Raw genomic sequence first — 18,332 nt, 5'->3', positions numbered from 1 at the left:
TGCTGGTAACCCGGTGGTTTTTGAAATAAAACCAGCGCATAAAACTTGACTGAACATGTGTATCAAGTGTTGGTAATTGGTTTACTTGATAGTTTTGTATTGTCTGTCACTATGTGTGTTGATTGAAGCTCAAAGTTGAGTTCTTATTTCTGTTGCAGGAGCTGAGACAGATGAAGGATGAGGCCACCATTGATCTTCTGCAAGCCGGAACTCGTTAGGCAAGGATCTTATTTATTCCTCTTCTTTGCAAGCCCGAGCTTGTAAGCCCGAGCTCTGCGGTATGGCCTGTTGTTCCAACGCTGGATGCCTCTATCTTTTGCTAGTTAAAAAATTAAGCTTGTTTTTTCATGAGATGGTCTGGAGAAAAATTTATGCTTTTGTGATAACAGCTCTAGGTTGTTAGCTTATGACAGCCCCTGACTTTTATTTTAGAGCATATATGAAGCTTCACTATGAAATATTAGTGGCTCTATGAAAAAGTCTCCTACTGGCTGTGGATCTGCATCTCAAATTTTATATTTGCTCTAGAATCTCATATGAAGTGATAGTTGGTGCTACTATCTTTAATAAATGGATTGCATCACAGTGTGCGTGGTAGCTTTGTTTCTTTAAAATTTTAGCAAGAACAAGATTACAGATGCATGCAAAAATCTATGGCAACAGAAAGAGGTATCAGCCACTAATAAGATCATTAAAATTTTGGAAACTTGAATAAGATTATTAGAATTTGGCAATGTTCAGAATCTAGCTGTTCAGAAACTATCTGTATGTGTATGTGCTATTCACAAACAATGTATTTAATAATAGTAAATGACTAACTGTGGTTGTGCTCGTAAAACATGTTATTTTGTTTCAAAGTTATTATCAACTTTTCACTTTTTTTTGAAAACTTTTCACTATGGAATACCCTTATATTCAGATACCTAAATTTCTTTTGACTTTGTACCTTGGCATGATAAATTCTAGTGTACTAGGATTCTGGAAGAACTAATAAACCAGTTCGATAAGTATATTTTTAAGTTTTGGAAGAAACATGATTGATAGAGGTCCAAAACATGATTAATAAGTGTAATTATTTTGCTAGTTGACACTGCTTGTTCGGCTAGTTAACAATTTAATGTTGTCCCTATGATTTTCTATTTTATGCTAAATTAACAGCAAGTACTTTCTTATTATTTCAGTTGCAGTCTGAATTTTCAGCATGTTTGGATCTGACTTATATATACTATCTCATATATTAGGCTGCAATCTGAATTTTTAGCGAGTCTTGATCTGAATTATACTAATTTGTATATTTAGCAAGTCATGATCTGAATAATAATATCTCTTATAACATTCATTACCTCCTGTTCTAAGATTTTTTTATAATATTTTATTTAGATCACAAGCTCTTAATATTGATGGGGGCATCAATACATCATTAGGGCCCAGGGGATGCTCCAAACTTCTAGTGAACCACTGTCTTTAGGAGTCAAGACCCTGTTTGAATGGAAAGTATTAAGTCAATAACAGTGAAGGTAAGCTCAATTGACTTCTTAGATATCTCAAATTTCTGATGCTCAACTACTGTCTTTAGTGTTGGGCCTCCAAACAATGTCACTACCTCTGAAATTTTTACTACATATGTGCATTAGTAACTAAGATATAAGTTGATTTGTAGTATCTGCTACAGAGTCCTCTATTTGTTTAATTTCAGTATGTAACCTGAGTTTGCAGCATTAGTCAAAACGGTTATTTGATTTTGAGAAAAATAATATATTGCAGTCTGAAAATCTAATGCTCCGGGGGGTGTTAGATGCAATCACTACATTGAGTAGTGGCACACTTCTTGGCACACCGTACACACAGAGGAGTTGCAGCATGTGTCAAGATGTATACATATCGACGATCCTCATTAGCTTATATGTTTGTATGCATACTTGTAACGTTCACTTAGGTAGAAATCCTCAGTACCAACACCTTGTGCTCTTGTGCTTGTGGTCAGATTTGAATTATACATGCATATATGTGTGTTCTGGTCGAATTTAAATTATAAATTTGATTTTTTTTACGAAAAAATATACTGTAGGGGCGGTTCTAGACTGAACCGCCCCTACAAACAGGTATTATAGGGACGGTTGGTACTATAGCCGTCCCTATAAATTGATTTTGTAGAGGAACATCAGCCGCCTCTACAAATCGATTTGTAGGGGCGATCTGGGAACTGCCCCTACAAATTGGCAATTTATAGCCACGCTTTGGTAGGGGCGGCTAGCCAAACCACCCCTACAAATGTCCATGAGCCGTCCCTACAAAGCTTATCTATAGTAGTGCAAATAACACATCTGCAAATGAGTTTGATTGATTAGGATATCACTCTGCACACAGATAACATCTTTAGGGACAAAGCATAACAAAATGGTGTTCATACTGTTCCATGTTGCCATCTTGCTTGTCTTGTGCCTGGTAAGTTACCGAAGGTAATGAGCCAATAGTATCAGCAGCAAGGCCTTTGCTTTCCGTACAGACAACTTCACCCAATGCAATTAGCTCCTGAGATCACCACATCCATGAAAGTTAAATAACACACCATCCAGGTTCTAGCTTTACACGGAAAGTAGAAAGAAAATGCACAAAACATCATGTTCTCTTCAACAAAAATAACTTGCCTCATAAGTGTATTCATCAGGGTCAACATCTTCCCATGCATCCTAAAGTTCAAAATAACATAATAATTAACTGTCAGATACCATATTTATTCCAAAGAGATTTTTCAATAAATATACCAAGAAAAAATAAGGACCGTTTCCAAATAGAATAATTTGTTCTCAATATGCATTTCAGATGGAAGCAGCTATAGGATTGCTTCTCAATAGCCAATCACCAAGAGAAACATGAGAATCCTCACTTCCAATTCAACTGTTTTTAGTAAATTAATTAAAATTCCATTTCTTATCATCAAGAGTACACACTACCACTGTATTAATTCATAGCACCGAGAAATGGTGTATATTTCACTACCTTAAACAGTTCCTGTGTTTGTATTATTACCGGCTATAATTTTAATATTTCTTTATGAAACTATCCGAAGGTACATAATAAGCTTTGTCCTGTTCATGGTATTCCAGAGATAGAAATAGAGACTCATAAAATATTGTATGGCTAAGCAGGAGATTCTATTCTCTTGATGGCTATACCAGTCTCCAGACGATAGATACAGAATCCTGAGCAATAGCCCATACTCTACTTGAACCTTGCTAGCTAGCCTATTCTAGAAACTCGAAGAATTGGAGCTCTATTCTCTTCTCTCTGGAAACCCTAATTTCTGGTCTGATCTTGACTTATGGCAGCGTGCTCTAGAGGGGGGGGGGCAGGGGCTGGTTATATAGGCCGGAGCGTCCAACGTGAGCACTTGGATCAAACCGACTTAAAGAACAATGTTGATGCAACCTAGGAGCTGGTGGAGAACCGACATTCGAAGGAGGGACTAACATGTGGGCCTAGGGGGCCGGGCGGCTTACAGGTAGGGCCGGGCAGCCCCACATGTTAGTGCCTTGGCCTCCGCTTCAGTGTGGTGTCTTCCCGAGTCTTTTGAAACATTCTGGGGTGGTTTTCGCTGCGGATAAGCGTGTTTTTATTTGACGATTTGATCCCTCTTGTCAGTTTTCTGGATAAACCCTGCTAAAAATGCAGATTCACCAAAACTTATGGAAATTGTCAGTTTAAACCCCTAAATCTATGTTGGTGATCATGTTTATGCATTTATTCAAGTTAAGTTGACGGTTGTATGATGGATGATAACTACCGTCAACAGGCCACGTCCGATTGGTGGTGATGTACACTGACATAGTGGCACGGGCGTGGCGTTGACACGTGGTAGGCTGTGAAGGACCAAGACTCAGGTGGTGCGTCCGATCGTGACTCACCTGACGCGTCCGGTCGCAAAACAGAGGCTCAGGGAGCTCTCTAGAAACGACCAGACTCTGGCGGTGGAGCGTCAGGTCATGTCGTGGTGGCGCGTCCGGTCAGTTGCTGGCCGAGTGCTGGCAACGCGTGATCTGACGCAGCACGACAGCGTCAGGTCAGGGCTCGACGTGTCCGGTCATCACTTGATCGTTGGCGCACGGCTACCGACCATTGGGATCGAATGCTCGACATTGAATGGCAGGGACACGTGGATGGCCAGGAGTGATTGGACACAGGGCTTGGCGCATCTGGTCGATTGGACATGCGTGTCTGGTCGCTGCGTGTTGTGCCTAGTGAAGGGGTACAACGGCTCTTTTCTCGTGGGGCTATAAAACCAAGTGTTGGCCGGCCATGGCCGGTTGCGTCTGGTCGCTGCGTGTTGTGCCCAGTGAAAGGGTACAACGGCTCTTTTCTCGTGGGGGCTATAAAACCAAGTGTTGGCCGGCCATGGCCAGTTGCTGAGCATCCTTAAGCCTTGGTGGCTTTATGTGGGTGTGTTTGGGAGCCCTCTAACTCATTGTGCTTGATAGTGATCATCCGATCGAGTGAGTGAGCGATTCTAGTGCGATTGCATCGAGTGGCACTAGGTGATTGTGTTGCAAGCCGGTGGTGCTTGTTACTCTTGGAGGTTACCACCTCCTAGACGGCTTGGTGGTGGTCTCCGTCGAAGCACGCAAGAAGCTTATGCGGTGCTCCGGAGAAGTGATTGTGAGGGGTGTTGTGCTTGCCCCGTGGGAGCAGCGAAGAGCAACTCTAATAGAGCGTGTCATTGAGCTACCCTCACTTTCAGGGTAGGTTCTTGCGGTGCCCAATGTGTGGGCTTGGCAGGTGATGCCAATTAGCAGCCGAACCACCAAGTGAGCGGTCGACACAACAGGGACTAGCGTGTTGGTAAGCACGTGAACCTCGGGATAAAATCACCGTGTCATCATTGTCTTCATGTTGGTTTGCATCTCCTTTACACAAGCTTGCAATTACTTTCTTATACATTGTGCTTGTGTAGTTGCTCTTGTAATAAGTTAGCTTGTGTAGCTCGCTAGTTACCTTCTTACTTGTTTAGCATAGAAGCAGCTACCTTACGTGGCTAATTTGGTTTTGGTAATCTTGTTAGTCACATTGCTTAGTTTGCTCTCTAATTTGACATTAGTTATCTTGTTATTGAGCATTGCTAGTGAGCTTAGGAGCTTTGTGCTTTTGCTCAATAGTTATGTAGGAGTTCCCCCGTACTTGAAGTACTAGTGGCATAGGTTTGTGTGATCTTGCTCCTAGAATAGGTTAGGTGAGCTCTAGCTAGCCCGGCACCTTTGTTGCCTTATTAGGATCCATTTAAGGTGCTTGATAACTTAGATAGAGGGGTGTAGTCTTGGCTAGACCGATAGTTTTAATTCCGTATTTATTACGGTTAGCCGACACGATTAATTTTAGAAATGACTATTCACCCCCTCTAGAGCGTCATCTTAACCCTACACTCATGCATTTAACTAAAAAAACTAGGTTGGGTGTTTTTTGGAAAGGAGTGGCACCGGCGGCAGGGAAAGGGCGAGCCGGGCGTGCCACGTGCGGTGCGGAGCAAAGGGAGGAGTCATATGATTTCGCGGGCTAATCCGTTGGGTCTATTGTTGGGCCAACGTAGAGCCCAGTAACTTCTTCTAAGCCTGTCTAACATCACCTGCTACCAAGCCGCAACTGCAGGCCTAATTGGTTGAACACCAATCTTTGCTATGCCAATTTTAAGACAAGCCAAAATATGGGTATACCAATATTAGATGCGATGTTACTAAATCCCTGTGCGATGACATCAATAAAATGATCAATCGGTTCTAGTGGGCCCAGCAATACAAAGAGAATAAAATGCATTGGCTCTCATGGGACACATTGTGTAGCCGAAAGGAGAAGGGAGGATTGGGGTACCGTGACCTCCATCTATTTAACCTTGCTATGTTGGCTGGACAGGCTTGGAGATTGGTGACGACTCCTTGATTGATGGCTAAGTATCGTCCGAATGGGAGACTTATGGAGGCTGGTGAAGGTCCAGGTATATCCTACTCATGGAGAAGCATAGTCCGAGGAATCAAAGCGTTGATGAATGGTATTATTTGGAGAGTAGGAGATGGGGAACAGATTCGGATTTGGGAGGATCCCTGGTTACCGAGAGGTGTTATACGTCAGCTTATTACACCAAGAGGGGTGACACTTTTGTCTAAAGTTTTTTTTCTCGAATACGCAAAAGATTTGCGTATCATTGTATTAAGAAGAAGAGTTTGAACTTACAAACAACGCGCATCTATCGAGCGCCGAAGGAGTTTGACAAAACAGCCGTAGCTGAACCATCCTAGCAAAAGGACTCACGTTTCAAAATTACATAAATAAAAAACAACCAATACCGACTCCGCGGTGCAATTTAGGAGGTGGCCTTGCGTCTTCGCACTTGCCTGGACGAACCCTTTCGGCTGTCTGCGAAGAGTTGTCTAAAGTTTCAGAGCTTATTGACCCTGTCACAGGCAGTTGGGATGTGCAGCTGCTTAATTATATTTTTTGGGAGGAGGACGTGAAGGAAATCATGTTGATTCCTGTGAGGGAGGGTCATGATGACTATGTGGCATGGCATTTTGATTCAAAGGGCATCTTTTCAGTTCGATCGGCTTATCATGTACTGGATGACCAGCGAGAACGTGATGCATGACGACAACGGCGGAGTCCTCGGGTTCAAGCTCTGATAGCCCGATTAGCTTCAAGTGGAAGAAGATATGGAAGCTGACCTACCCACCTAAGGTAAAACAATTTGTCTGGCGTTTATCTCACAACAGTTTGGCTCTGAAGATGAATATACGAAGAAGGAGTGTGCCAACAGATACTATCTGCCCAGTGTGTAAGCGATTTGATGAAGATGGGGGCATTGCTTTCTAAAATCCAAAGCTGTCCGTAAATGTTGGCAAGAGCTGAATCTAGAAAATGAAAGATGTGAGCTCTTACAAATGCAATCTGCCCGTGATATGGTTGAGAGAGTTCTACAAATGCCAGAAGACAAGTGCAACTTAATTCTAATCTTGCTATGGAGATGGTGGACAGCCCGTAATAAAGTGAATGCGCGGGAAAATCCGGAACCAATTTCAGTAGTGACTAGAGCAATGTGTTATCTAGCGAATGCAGTCCAACGGGAGCCGAAAATCCAAGCGAACAGATCAAATAGAAGGACGACTCCCTGGCTGCCTCCTCCTGATGGTGTGCTGAAAATCAACACTGATGGTGCATTTGTTCAGGCAACTAAGCAGGGGGGCTGGGGCTTCATTGTCCGTGATTCTACTGGGGACCCTGTGCTTGCAGGTGCCGGTCATCTAAATGAAGTGTATGATGCTTTAATGGCGGAAGCGGTTACATGTTGGAAGGCTCTTGAAACGGCTATGAATCATGTTATTTCTCGTGTAATTTTGGAGACTGACACGCTGCTGCTCCAGAAGGCTGTGCTTTCCTCGGAGATGGACCAAGCTCCTTCGGGTGTCATCTTCAAGGATATCCGTTCGTTAGTAAGGGAACATTTTATCCAGTTTGATAGTTTTCATGCTTCAAGGCTTTGCAACTCGTCTACGCACGAGGTAGCAGCTCTAGGCTTGAATCAAATTCCAGGATGGGAGGAAATTTGGGAGTATCCCATTCCTGTTCTTGTAACTAGCCATATTGCCCACGTTTCAGCTGGGCTGGAAGTTAATTAAAAGGCCAGAGAGCCGAGTTTCAAAAAAAAAATGTTAGGGTAAATCAATATTTTGGTAAGGCAGTACTTGGTTTGCTACGAACAAGAGATAAAAATATTATTTTGCCAAAATTTTGGAAGGTATTGCCAATGTTTTGACACCAAGCCAATTGCACGTCAAATCTTTTGAACTCGCCCATGCTTTGGTTTGGCAAAAAATTGGCATACAACCAAGGAGGCTCTGCATTCACGCACCGATGACTTCTAAAAACCAGCCAGCTTGTTGAACGACTGCTCAGGCATCCAACGTGAGTCCATCACTGCTGAGTGCTGAAAGCCTGAAACCATGTGTTAGGCCAACGTGATGAAAACGAGAGTTTTACGTCACGTAAGGTGAGAAGATGGGGAAGCTCAGCTCTCGCTTGCCATTGCCAATTGGCATGCTTGACCTTTCGGACAAGAGGCAAACCGCAACACCGGCACAGGCGCACAGCCAGGCGCCACTCCTAGTTCCAACTTCCAACTTGCTAGGCTTGGCATGGAACATTCACGCTCTTCTTGCACTTGCGGTCAACGTTCGTGCCTTCGAGCTCGCTGGCATCGGATGAACGAGACTGAAGCACGACATTTCCTGGACCCTTTTGGCCATCCAGAGAATGAAAAGGGTCGCCGGAAATTTGGAACCGCACAGACATATTAGGAGTAGATTTAACAGAGGCAGGGCTACTTCCTTCAAACCTCTCGCCAAGTAGTATTTACATAGGTCAGGTGCAGGTAGAAGAAGGAAAACGTAATCACGCTACATGGATGGCCACCAATACCCAAAAAAAAAAAATCCAAGGTGAGCCGCCATGGCCGCATGGCTGGCGGCAGGGAAGGTCTAACTACTCTACAGACAGACAAGAACAGCGTGGGGGCTCGGGCCCGTGTCTCTGCTACCAGCACTGGTCCGTCTCCCATGTGCGGCGGGGCCGGCCGTAGACGCCGCCGCCGCTCCAAGGTCGCTGCGCCACGGCCACCGTGGCCACGGCGCCGTGGTCGTAGCGCGCGCGGGTGTCCGGGTCGGAGAGCGTGGCGTAGGCGTCGTGGAGCCTGACGAACTCCGCGGCGGCGCCGGGCGCGGGCGCCACGTCCGGGTGCCGCTCCCGCGCCAGGCGGCGGTACGCGGCCTTGATCTCCCGGCCCGTCGCGCCGGCGCGCAGGCCCAGCACCTCGTACAGCGTGGCGGCGGCGGCGGCCCCTCTCCCCACCGCCGGCGCCGCGGCGCACCGGATCTTGGTCTTGCTGGGCTTGGACTTGGACTCGACGGAGGACGCGCCGCCGAACAGGAACAACGAGCCCCCGATGGCAGCCTTCGGCGCCGACACCCGCAGAGGCGCAGAGATCATCAGACGGAGGGACGGAGAATCCAAAGATCTGAGGAGACAGGAATGGGGGAAGTTGTCACAGGCGGTTGGCGTCCGTGGCCCGCCCGCGCGTCTTATAGCTGATTTTCGACAGGTTGGAGATAAGAATAGAGGAGGTGGATGCGCGTCAGCGTCGTCCTGTGCTTGGGGGACACGCCCGCGCCACGGTGGGCGGCGCACCCGGACCTGGGGGCGCGTCGCTGTCCGGCGCCCGCGGATTTCTCGTCCGCCCAGTTGCCCCCCCTGATTCTGATTGATGGGAGCACCTGTGTTTTGATTCGGGTTCCTGCGGGTTTGCCCCGTTGGCGCCCGGCCGACCTGTGTTTGCGTTCGCCTCTTGGCACCGCACGACGGTTGAGACTTGCGAGTTGGGACTGACTGGTCGGTTCTTGACTCTTGCGCGGCTGAGGAGAGCAACGGCGTTTTGCCTACCACTGTACCTCGCTGTCAAGCCATTGACATCCGCTTTCCACTGCAGTCCTGCGCTACGGCCGGTGCTTCGTGCCAGACGGGCGGACTTGCAATGTCCACATCCACCGCCACCCTGTTCCGGTGAAATTTAGTGCTGCTGGTAACCGACGGTTCGCCGCCGACCACGGCACCGTACCACACGCCAAGAGTTGGCTTTTGTCCATGCAGAGCAAAAGCCGCTTTTCCGAGCGTGTACACACAGGAACTGCGTGGGAAAGGATCCGCACCGACACCGGCACGGCCCCGGCGGACCCAAACTCGTGTGTCGCGCGCAGCAGTGATATGCTGGGTCCTGTTCTGTAGATCAAAGACTCCCACGAGTATGTATGTGTACTACGAGCTCTTGCCTGTGCTGTGCTCCCCGTGAGCCTGGAGACGATGGACGCCTTGCTGGCTCCGTTCTTCCCTGTGTTGGAGAAGTCGACGGATCGGGTGGTGGTTACTGGAGAGCGGCAGTCGAGGAGAAGCTCGGGAAAGTTGGATTGCTGTTTGGATTCAGTAAGAGGTTCCTGGATATTGGTGCAAAGGGCAAAGGCAGAGACGGTGCAATCGAACGGAAGGTGGTCTTTGGGTCGAGGGATGCATTTGTGAAGAAGGGTTTGCAGCGATCTGGTCTTGAGATCCCTGTGCTGAAGTCTGAGGCTACCGAGGTGCCAGTGCCGCCAAATGCGGGCGAGGAAAAGGCACAAAAGAAGAAGAAGAAGAAAGCCAAGAAGGCTGCACTTGCTGAAGGTGAGATGGAGGAGGCCAAGGTTTCGAAGCCTGAGAAGAAGGTAAAGCAAAACAAGAAGGAGAAGAAAGAGAAGAAGAAGAAAAAGAGGAAGGTGGAGGTTGTCGATCAAGGGAACGCCACTGAGAAGAGTACGATGGGTGATGGTATTGATGGCATGACATTTGATGAGGCATTAAAGTCCAATCCGCAGAAGCAGTTTGAGATGGCTGCAGCGGCTGCAGCAGAAGCTGGTATGGCAAAGGGGGCAGCAGCTCAAGCGCTTCACCAGTGACAGCCGTTAGTGGGAAAGTCACAACAAAGAGGAAGCGTTTAAGATCTGCTGATAGGCTGTCTGAAGCTTCTCATGGGGATGATGGCAGCGAAGGTAATCGTCTTGTTCGCTTGGCTTATAAGTCAAACTTTTTTAGTCAACGAACAGTATTTTTCTCTCACAACAAATCAGTCAATAGTACTTTCAACCATGACTTATCAACCAAACGAACAGGCAGATATGAGAGAAGAGTGGTAAGAAGGTGAGGTTCTCGATGAAGAATAATTTAGTTTGGAAACCTCACAATCCTTTGACACCGCAGTGTTTGAGGCTGCCACCTTCGGCTCCTCCAAGAGGAAGCGCACTGAAAAAGGGCGTTTGGCCAGGGCCCATAGCACCGACGCCATTGAAGAAGGCTAAGGGTCCGTTTAGTTCCCAAAAATTTTCACCCCAAAATGTTACATCGAATCTTGCGGCATATGCATGGAGTACTAAATGTAGATGAAAAAAAAAAACTAATTGCACAGTTAGGTGAGAAATCGCGAGAAGAAACTTTCGAACCTAATTAGTCCATAATTAAATACTAATTACCAAATACAAACGAAAGTGCTACAGTGGCCAAACAGTAGCCAACTCCAAAAAATTTTGGGAACTAAACGCGCCCTAAGCCAAAGGCAAAATCTGCAAAGAAGGTCTTGAAGAAGCAGCCTTCATCTGCTGTGAAGCGATTGCGCAAGTTGCAGTGTTTCTCAGCATGAGTTTTTTTGGTGTATGATGCCGTGATGGTCATATCTTTGTATCTTTTTTGGTTTATTACCATTACTTAATTCTTATCCTTTTTGTAGGTTAGTTTTGTACTATGTTGACTTCGCTGTCAGTTCATATTTGATGGATTGCTTAATGATTTGCGTTGTCTCTGTGGTAATCACGTGGTGATTGCAGCAGTAGTACTGTAGACTGTAGTAGCTCTTATGTTTTCGGGTGTATTTGAGGTTTCCTGATGGACCCCTTTCTTTCCTGAACTACCCATCTTGCAGCCACGATTGCAGGTTAGAATATTGTTTGTGATATGTTATATCACTGTTGGTACTCTGTTTAAGTTGAACATCAATACAGGCATGCAGCCAGCCGAGAGCCATTGTGGTTTTTGTTTAGATTGTTCTGTTTTGATATGGCTGTTCTAGATTTTGTGGTTATTTATGAAATTTGCTGAACTGTGGACAGACACGATTTGTAAAATTTATAATGCTGCTGATCATGTTTTTGAACGTCCAATTTGTGGTAAATTGAATTTGACTTCATCCTGTAATTCAGAAACTTTCAGTAAGATGCAGGCCTTTTTACCTGTCCTGATCTATGCTTTGGAAATGTTTCGCAGACAGAAGTACTTACGGTAATTTATAAGTTCAATCAAACCTGTTATTTTGTTCTGCTCTTCTGAGCCCAGGATGCGCTAATATCCAAGCTGTTCAGTTTCAGCAAATAAGCTTTGCGTTACCATTGGTCCTGAATTTGTATCTGCTGTGCAATTTAACAATTACATCATGTTGACAACTGTTGCTTTGTGCTAATTTACCTGTGATGTTGTTTGCCCATCACCATGGTCATGTGCTGCTTGTATCTGAATGTCAAGTCTGTGCTGTCAGAATTTTGTTCAGAACACTCAACAGCTTGAGTAGAGTAAACTATGTTACTATTTCTTCCATGTCCTCCACTTCTTTAAACACATCAGGCCCTGCACTGAATGATGGCCATATGTTTGTATCTTTTTTTGCTCTGGTTTATCAGTACTTGGTTGTGAGCTCGTTTATGCACCATTTGGAAGGAAGGAGTTCTTATATTTCCTGTGTTTGTTTTAAATTTTCTACACAATTTTTATGAAATTCCCGTGTTCTAAAGTTAATCTTACTGTATAATATACAGTGAGTCTACCCAAACAGGCTTGACTGTAAGCCCATTTACTGTATACTGTAAGATTTTTCCAGAAACTTCTGTGGTACCTACAGTAAGTCTCCCCAAACAGGCTTGACTGTAAGCCCATTTACTGTATACAGTAAGATTTTTCCAGAAACTTCTGTGGTACCTACTAAACAATTTCAGTATCCGGCAGAGGCAATTCCGCAGACCCCAGCATACCACTGTTCTTTTGACTCATGGATTCCTGCCCGTTTCAATGGGTGATCGGCACTGCTGACTTCCAAAATTTGCTATGCCAAAGATTTGGCAAGCAAAAAATTGGGCAAAAAAATTGCCATAGATTTGGCAAGCCAAATATTAGAGTTAGACAAGTTTTGGTAGCAAACCAAATACTAGCCAAAATCATAGCTTACCAAATCTTTGGCATATGGCAAATTTTGGATGCGAACCAATCAGGCCCCTTACGCATCAGTGCTGACCTGAGTCAACTCAACTCATTTGAACACAAGCAACATCTTCAGGAACAAAAATGCCCCGTATCAAAAAAAAAAGGAACAAAAATGCCACCATTTTAAACATGAAAAGATCAGATAAATATTAAAACAATGGCTATTGTCTATTGGTATGATTGTTATTTTACATCTACAAGCAATGAATCACGAATGAATCATCAGCGTCTAATGGAATGCATAAATAACCAGCGGCGTGGCCATAAAAATAAGCAGCAGGTACAGGGAGACTAAGCCTGTTGAACTGAAGAAACCAGGGAAAAAGACCCATCCATTTCCCTTGCTTATCTGAACAATTCAACAGTTGCCGCTGCTTTTATTTCACCAATGGCAGATAAATATCAAGCCGCCGCTATTTTCTTCCAATTGAATAGTCATGCCTGCTTGTTCACATTGTTCACAGATGTGGAAACTTCAGCACTGCACATCGGGCATACCTGACACGGTCAAAGGATATATGTCAAATTCATGCAGTTCAGACACTTATCCATTATTCAATTGTATGTCCAAGTTGCGTTCAGAGTAACGCTGTTCTTGATTGTTTTATCATGCTAAATGGTGTATCTTAATAAAAGGATAGAATCGTAAAACCATTCCAAAATCCGATGTTTCCGGGAAAGCTTAAACATCATATTTAGAGAAGGATTTCAGAAAATATATGGTGGTGCTTATACCTTGTTTAACTGCAGCCACTGGTTTATGCACTCAGAATGGTAGGGATGTTTGCAAGGAAGTGCAACTAATGACTCGCCTTCGTCAAACTCCACACGACAAATAACACATCTGCAAATGAGTTTGATAAATCAGGATAACACTCTGCACACAGATAGCATTTTTAGGGACAAAGCATAAGAAAATGATGTTCATACTGTTCCATGTTGCCATCTTGCTTGTCTTGTGCCTGGTAAGTTACCGAAGGTAATGAAGCAATTGTATCAGCAGCAAGGCCTTTGCTTTCTGTACCGACAACTTCACCCAATGCAATTAGCTCCTGAAATCACCAGATTCATGAATGTTTAATAACACATCTTTCAGGTTCCAGGTTTACACGGAAAGTAGAAAAAATACACAAAACATCCTATTCTCTTCAATAAAGATAACTTGCCTCATAAGAGTATTCATCTGGATCAACATCTTCCCATGCATCCTAAAGTTCAAAATAACATAACAATTAAATATCAGATACCAGCTTTATTCCAAGGAGATTTTCAATCAATATTATCAACAAAATAAGAACCATTTCCAAATAAAAGAAATTGTTTTCAATATGAGATTTCAAATGGAAGCAGTTACATGATTGCTTCTCAACAACCAATCATCAATAGTAACATGAAAATTCTCATTCCTAATTAAACTGTTTTTAGTACATTCGATTAAAATTCTACACCCTCCATTCCAAATTGTAAGTTGTGTTTTTTTAGATACATAGTTTTTACTTTATATCTATATACATAATGTATATCTAGATACATAACAAAAGCTATGCATATATAAAAGCCAAAACGACTTACACCTCAAGATTATGATGTACTACCACCGTATTGAGCTCCAAGAAAATTCACTAGCTTAAACAGTTCATGTGTTTGTATTATCACCACTAATAATCATGCATTTGTATTATTACTACTAATAATCTTAGGAATTCTTTATGAAACTATCCGAAGGTACATAATCTGATTCGTCCTGTTCGTGAACTGAATTAGATAGAAAATGTCACCTGTGTATGAACCCCATCATCTTCATCCTCCTCCTCGTCCCCAGCATCATCCTGCTCCATGGCTCGCCCTGGTACACAGCGGCAGATTAAGCATCATACAAAAAGGGGAAAAGAAGATCAAAGGTGACTGAATTTCGACATCAGTATTCGGTCAAAAAAAATTTCGACATCAGTCTGTATACTCACAATCACCGATCCCAACGAGCGCCATGAGCCTGTCGGCGACGTCGCGCTCCCCGGCGTCCTGCAGGGCGCGCGCGAAGGCCTCGTCGTCCTCGTACTGCGAAGGGTCCAGGTCGAGGCCCTCCTCGCCCCCCTCCGCCTCCGCGTCCCCAACCTGCTCGTCCTCGTCGAGCGCCTCCCCTTCCTCCTCGTAGTCGCTCCCATCGTCATCTTCCCCCTCCTCCTCGTCGTAGTCGTAGCTCCCGGCGTCCGAGATCGCGTACTCGCCGCCGGTCAGCATCATGTACGCCCGCTCCTGCAGAAAGCACGAGGAATCAGCGGCGAAGTCTCGTAGCAAGCCCCTACCCGGCTAGCCCCATGGGGACCGATTCGGGCGCAACCGACCCCGCAAGATCTCCGGCACTTACCTGCTCCTGGAGGACGCGGGCGAGGGCGAGGTCGGCCTCCTCCTGGCTGAGGCTAGTGAACGGCCGCCTCCCATTGGCGGGCGGCGCGGCCGCCGCCGCCGCAGCAGCTGCCGAGGCGCCGTCGTCTCCGGCGGTGGACGCCGGGACGTTGGGGCTGGCGTTCTGGTTCTGGTCGTGGTCGGGGCTGGGCTTGTCGGCGCCGCCACCGCCGATCCGCTTGGATGAGCCGTCCATCGCGCTGAGCACGGCGGTGGGATTCGAGAGCGACGGAGGAGATGGGAGGCGGTGTCGTGTGCTTCGGTCTGCGCGTGGGGGTTAAAACGTTGGGAAAGCGGCGAGCAGCGCGGTGGCGGCGGCGTGGTCTGGGTTGTGGCCGGTGGGATTGTGGTGTCGCGTTCCGATTTAAAACAGGGGGGATCCGGTTGAGAACGCGAGACGAAGACAACGGCACACCGCCTGTGATGCGTGGCGTGTTGCAGCGTTTCATATAACGGTGGGTGGTGGGCCCTTCATGTCGGACACAGAGGGTCCACCTAGTCAGAATACGCATCGAATAGGTGACGGTCACGGAATGGAGCACAACGGAAGACAAGTTCAATTGAAAGTTTGAAACTTGTGGTCGACTTCTACCTTGCCGGCGAAGTTAGCGAGCAGCAGGCCGTGGGGTCACGGCAAGTAGATCATGCCTGGCACGGGCCCGGCATCAGCATGCGAGCGCCAACTGGTTTCTTGCACGGATGCGCCATGGATATTCTTGAGGCGTCTGAAGGTGCAGGCACTGGGTTGATAACCTCTGCTTACGCTATGCGCTTGTACGCCGATAACAGATCGGCTCCAACCAGCCGGTGCCCAAATGATGGAGGAAATAAGTCATCTCAGGCCCCAAATCGTAAGCATCGCTGAACTTGCAGCTTCACATTCCGGCAGAGTCCAGAGCCAAGAACCAATTATGATGCGGAAGCAAAGCATCCATCCAGACATCTGGAGCCATAGGGTGTATTTGGGCAGGTGCTCAACCCTTAGGCTAAGCGCACCGCTCCTCCGCTAAAGCAGCCTGTAAACAGGGCATGGCCCATCGGCCCTGCCGCCAGCCGCCAGCCGCCTGTATTTCGATCCCCAACTCAACGAACAAACAAACCTGCCGCTGCCGCCACTGAGCGTGGACTGTGCCGCCGTCTCCTTCCTGTCCGATGAGCTCCTCGTCGATTCCTTGTAGCTACGAGTGGCCATGGCCTAGAAGCATCCATTTGAGCTATCATATGCCCCACCTGGCAGCCCAAATAGCCAGATTTGATCTCGGCATGGCTGGCTGCTAGAGTGCTAGGGTTCGTCGCCTGTTCCCTCCACTCCATCGAGGTCTTGTTCTGTCCACCCCCGTCGCCTGTTCCCTCCACGGCCATGGCAGGCTGCTTTGGTTCTTCCATGTGTAGAACGTGGGTGATAGAGGAAGAGGAGGACGAAGATGATTCTCATTTGATTGTTGATGACGATGACTTGGAGGTACTGGAGTCGTTCGAGCTCGAGAATGTTGGACCCTCTCGTCGTAGACGTCGTTCCGATGGTCCACCAAAGCAGATACGACAGAGGGATTATGCGGTCGGGGATGCGAGGATCCGTGCTGACTACTTTGGTCCCAATCATGTTTACTCGGCGTTCCAGTTCCGTCGACGGTGTGTTTCTATAATCTGGTAGTCATGGATTCCGTCATGTGTTACTTTGCAGTACATTGATAGACCTTATCTTTGTGTGTAGGTTTCGAATGCGCGTCCATGTGTTTGAGCGCCTTGTCGAAGCGATTGAAGGTGCAGACTCCTACTTCAAGCAAAAGGAGGATGCCATTGGCCGTCTTGGGCTCAGTGGTTTGCAAAAGGCAGTTGCTGCTATTCGCATTCTTGCATATGGTCTATCTGCTGATGCTGTAGATGAGTATGTCCGTATTGGTGAGTCAACTGCTCGTAAGGCTCTCCACCATTTTTGTCGGGCTATCATTTTTGTATTCGGGGAGTACTACCTACGCACTCCGAACGCGAAAGATGTAGCACAGCTTCTCAGAATTGGAGAGCAACGTGGATTTCCGGGAATGTTGGAAGCATTGATTGTATGCACTGGGAGTGGCGCAATTGCCCCTCGGCATATAAAGGCATGTTCACAAAGCGTGGGAAGCATCCATCCATGATACTTGAGGCGGTAGCTTCGCATGACCTTTGGATATGGCATGCCTATTTCGGCATGCCAGGCAGCTGCAATGATATTAATGTCCTTCAAAAGTCATCCGTCTTCTCCGCATATTTGAAAGGCCAAGCAGCTCCGATATCATTCACCGTTAATGGTCACACGTATGACATGGGTTATTATCTTGTTGATGGTATATACCCCAATTGCCCGGCTTTTGTGAAGACCATTTCCCATCCCCTAGATATGAAGGCAGCACACTTTGCTAAGGAGCAGGAAAAAGTTCGTAAAGATATCGAGCGCGCTTTTGGTGTCCTTCAGTCTAGGTGGGCTATTGTTCGAGGCCCTGCATCTGGTTGGAATCGTGAACAGATTAGGGATATTATGACAGCGTGCATACTTATGCATAATATGATTATCGAGGATGAAGGGAAACTTGCGGAGAACATGGACTATGACAATGTTGGGGTTCCTGCTACTCCATACCAGACCATAACCCAAGAGAGTGGAGTATATTAATAAACATCATAAGTTGAAGAATACTGCCATCCATAGCCAGTTACAGATGGATCTTATCGAACACCAATGGATGTTGCATGGTTCATCCTAATCTAGGTTCTAAGATGGTCCAGCACAAGTGGCTGCTCTGCCTGCATATGGTTCTTTTGGAGTCATAAATATTGTAATCCTGTTATGTGTGGAGTCATGAACATTGAAATCCTGTTATGTAGGGAGTCATAAATATTGTAATCATGTTATGTATGGAGCTTATTATCACGACAACAAGTCCATACAACACAGACACAAGCTAGCCTTAACTACAACAATCCTCAATGCAACACAGTACTAAAACATGAGTTCAATTAGTGAAAGTGCATTTGCCCCCTATGTGGGTTTTGGTGTATTGATGACATCCAAATTAGGGACTAATATG

At 46.1% G+C, this 18,332-nt stretch overlaps 2 protein-coding genes and 2 pseudogenes across 2 annotated transcripts; 2 read left to right on the top strand and 2 right to left on the bottom strand.

Moving 5' to 3' along the window:
* Positions 1–8,284: 8,284 nt before the first annotated feature.
* On the bottom strand, positions 8,285–9,121 carry LOC136501004 (uncharacterized). Its single transcript, XM_066496492.1, has one exon. It carries the CDS (start codon positions 9,019–9,021, stop codon positions 8,569–8,571), a length of 453 nt encoding a protein of 150 aa, XP_066352589.1. The 5' UTR covers positions 9,022–9,121; the 3' UTR covers positions 8,285–8,568.
* Positions 9,122–9,159: 38 nt separating this feature from the next.
* LOC136500069 (uncharacterized) lies at positions 9,160–11,251 on the top strand (annotated as a pseudogene).
* A 1,734-nt stretch (positions 11,252–12,985) lies between these two features.
* Positions 12,986–15,669, bottom strand: LOC136501241 (E3 ubiquitin ligase BIG BROTHER-related-like). The gene is made up of 7 exons (XM_066496742.1): positions 15,227–15,669; positions 14,823–15,114; positions 14,637–14,704; positions 14,025–14,066; positions 13,789–13,910; positions 13,594–13,702; positions 12,986–13,356 (listed from the first exon to the last, which is right to left on the bottom strand). Exons 1-7 carry the CDS (start codon positions 15,458–15,460, stop codon positions 13,294–13,296), a joined length of 930 nt encoding a protein of 309 aa, XP_066352839.1. The 5' UTR covers positions 15,461–15,669; the 3' UTR covers positions 12,986–13,293.
* A 1,099-nt stretch (positions 15,670–16,768) lies between these two features.
* LOC136500068 (protein ANTAGONIST OF LIKE HETEROCHROMATIN PROTEIN 1-like) lies at positions 16,769–17,917 on the top strand (annotated as a pseudogene).
* The last annotated feature ends 415 nt before the right edge of the window (positions 17,918–18,332 follow it).

This window comes from Miscanthus floridulus, chromosome 13 (assembly GCF_019320115.1).
Source record: "Miscanthus floridulus cultivar M001 chromosome 13, ASM1932011v1, whole genome shotgun sequence".
Classification (NCBI taxonomy): domain Eukaryota; kingdom Viridiplantae; phylum Streptophyta; class Magnoliopsida; order Poales; family Poaceae; genus Miscanthus; species Miscanthus floridulus.
Note: the sequence above shows the minus strand (reverse complement) of the source record. Positions and strands in the feature narration are given on the sequence as shown.

Bases quoted from the DNA above. Each gene is read 5' to 3' on its own strand.
- LOC136501004 (XM_066496492.1), bottom strand. From the start codon at position 9,021: ATGATCTCTGCGCCTCTGCGGGTGTCGGCGCCGAAGGCTGCCATCGGG.
- LOC136501241 (XM_066496742.1), bottom strand. From the start codon at position 15,460: ATGGACGGCTCATCCAAGCGGATCGGCGGTGGCGGCGCCGACAAGCCC. The intron at 13,911-14,024 runs GCAAGTTATCTT...TGGTGATTTCAG, and splicing joins CAGATGAATACTCTTATGAG to GAGCTAATTGCATTGGGTGA. The intron at 13,357-13,593 runs GTATAAGCACCA...TGACCGTGTCAG, and splicing joins AGTGGCTGCAGTTAAACAAG to GTATGCCCGATGTGCAGTGC.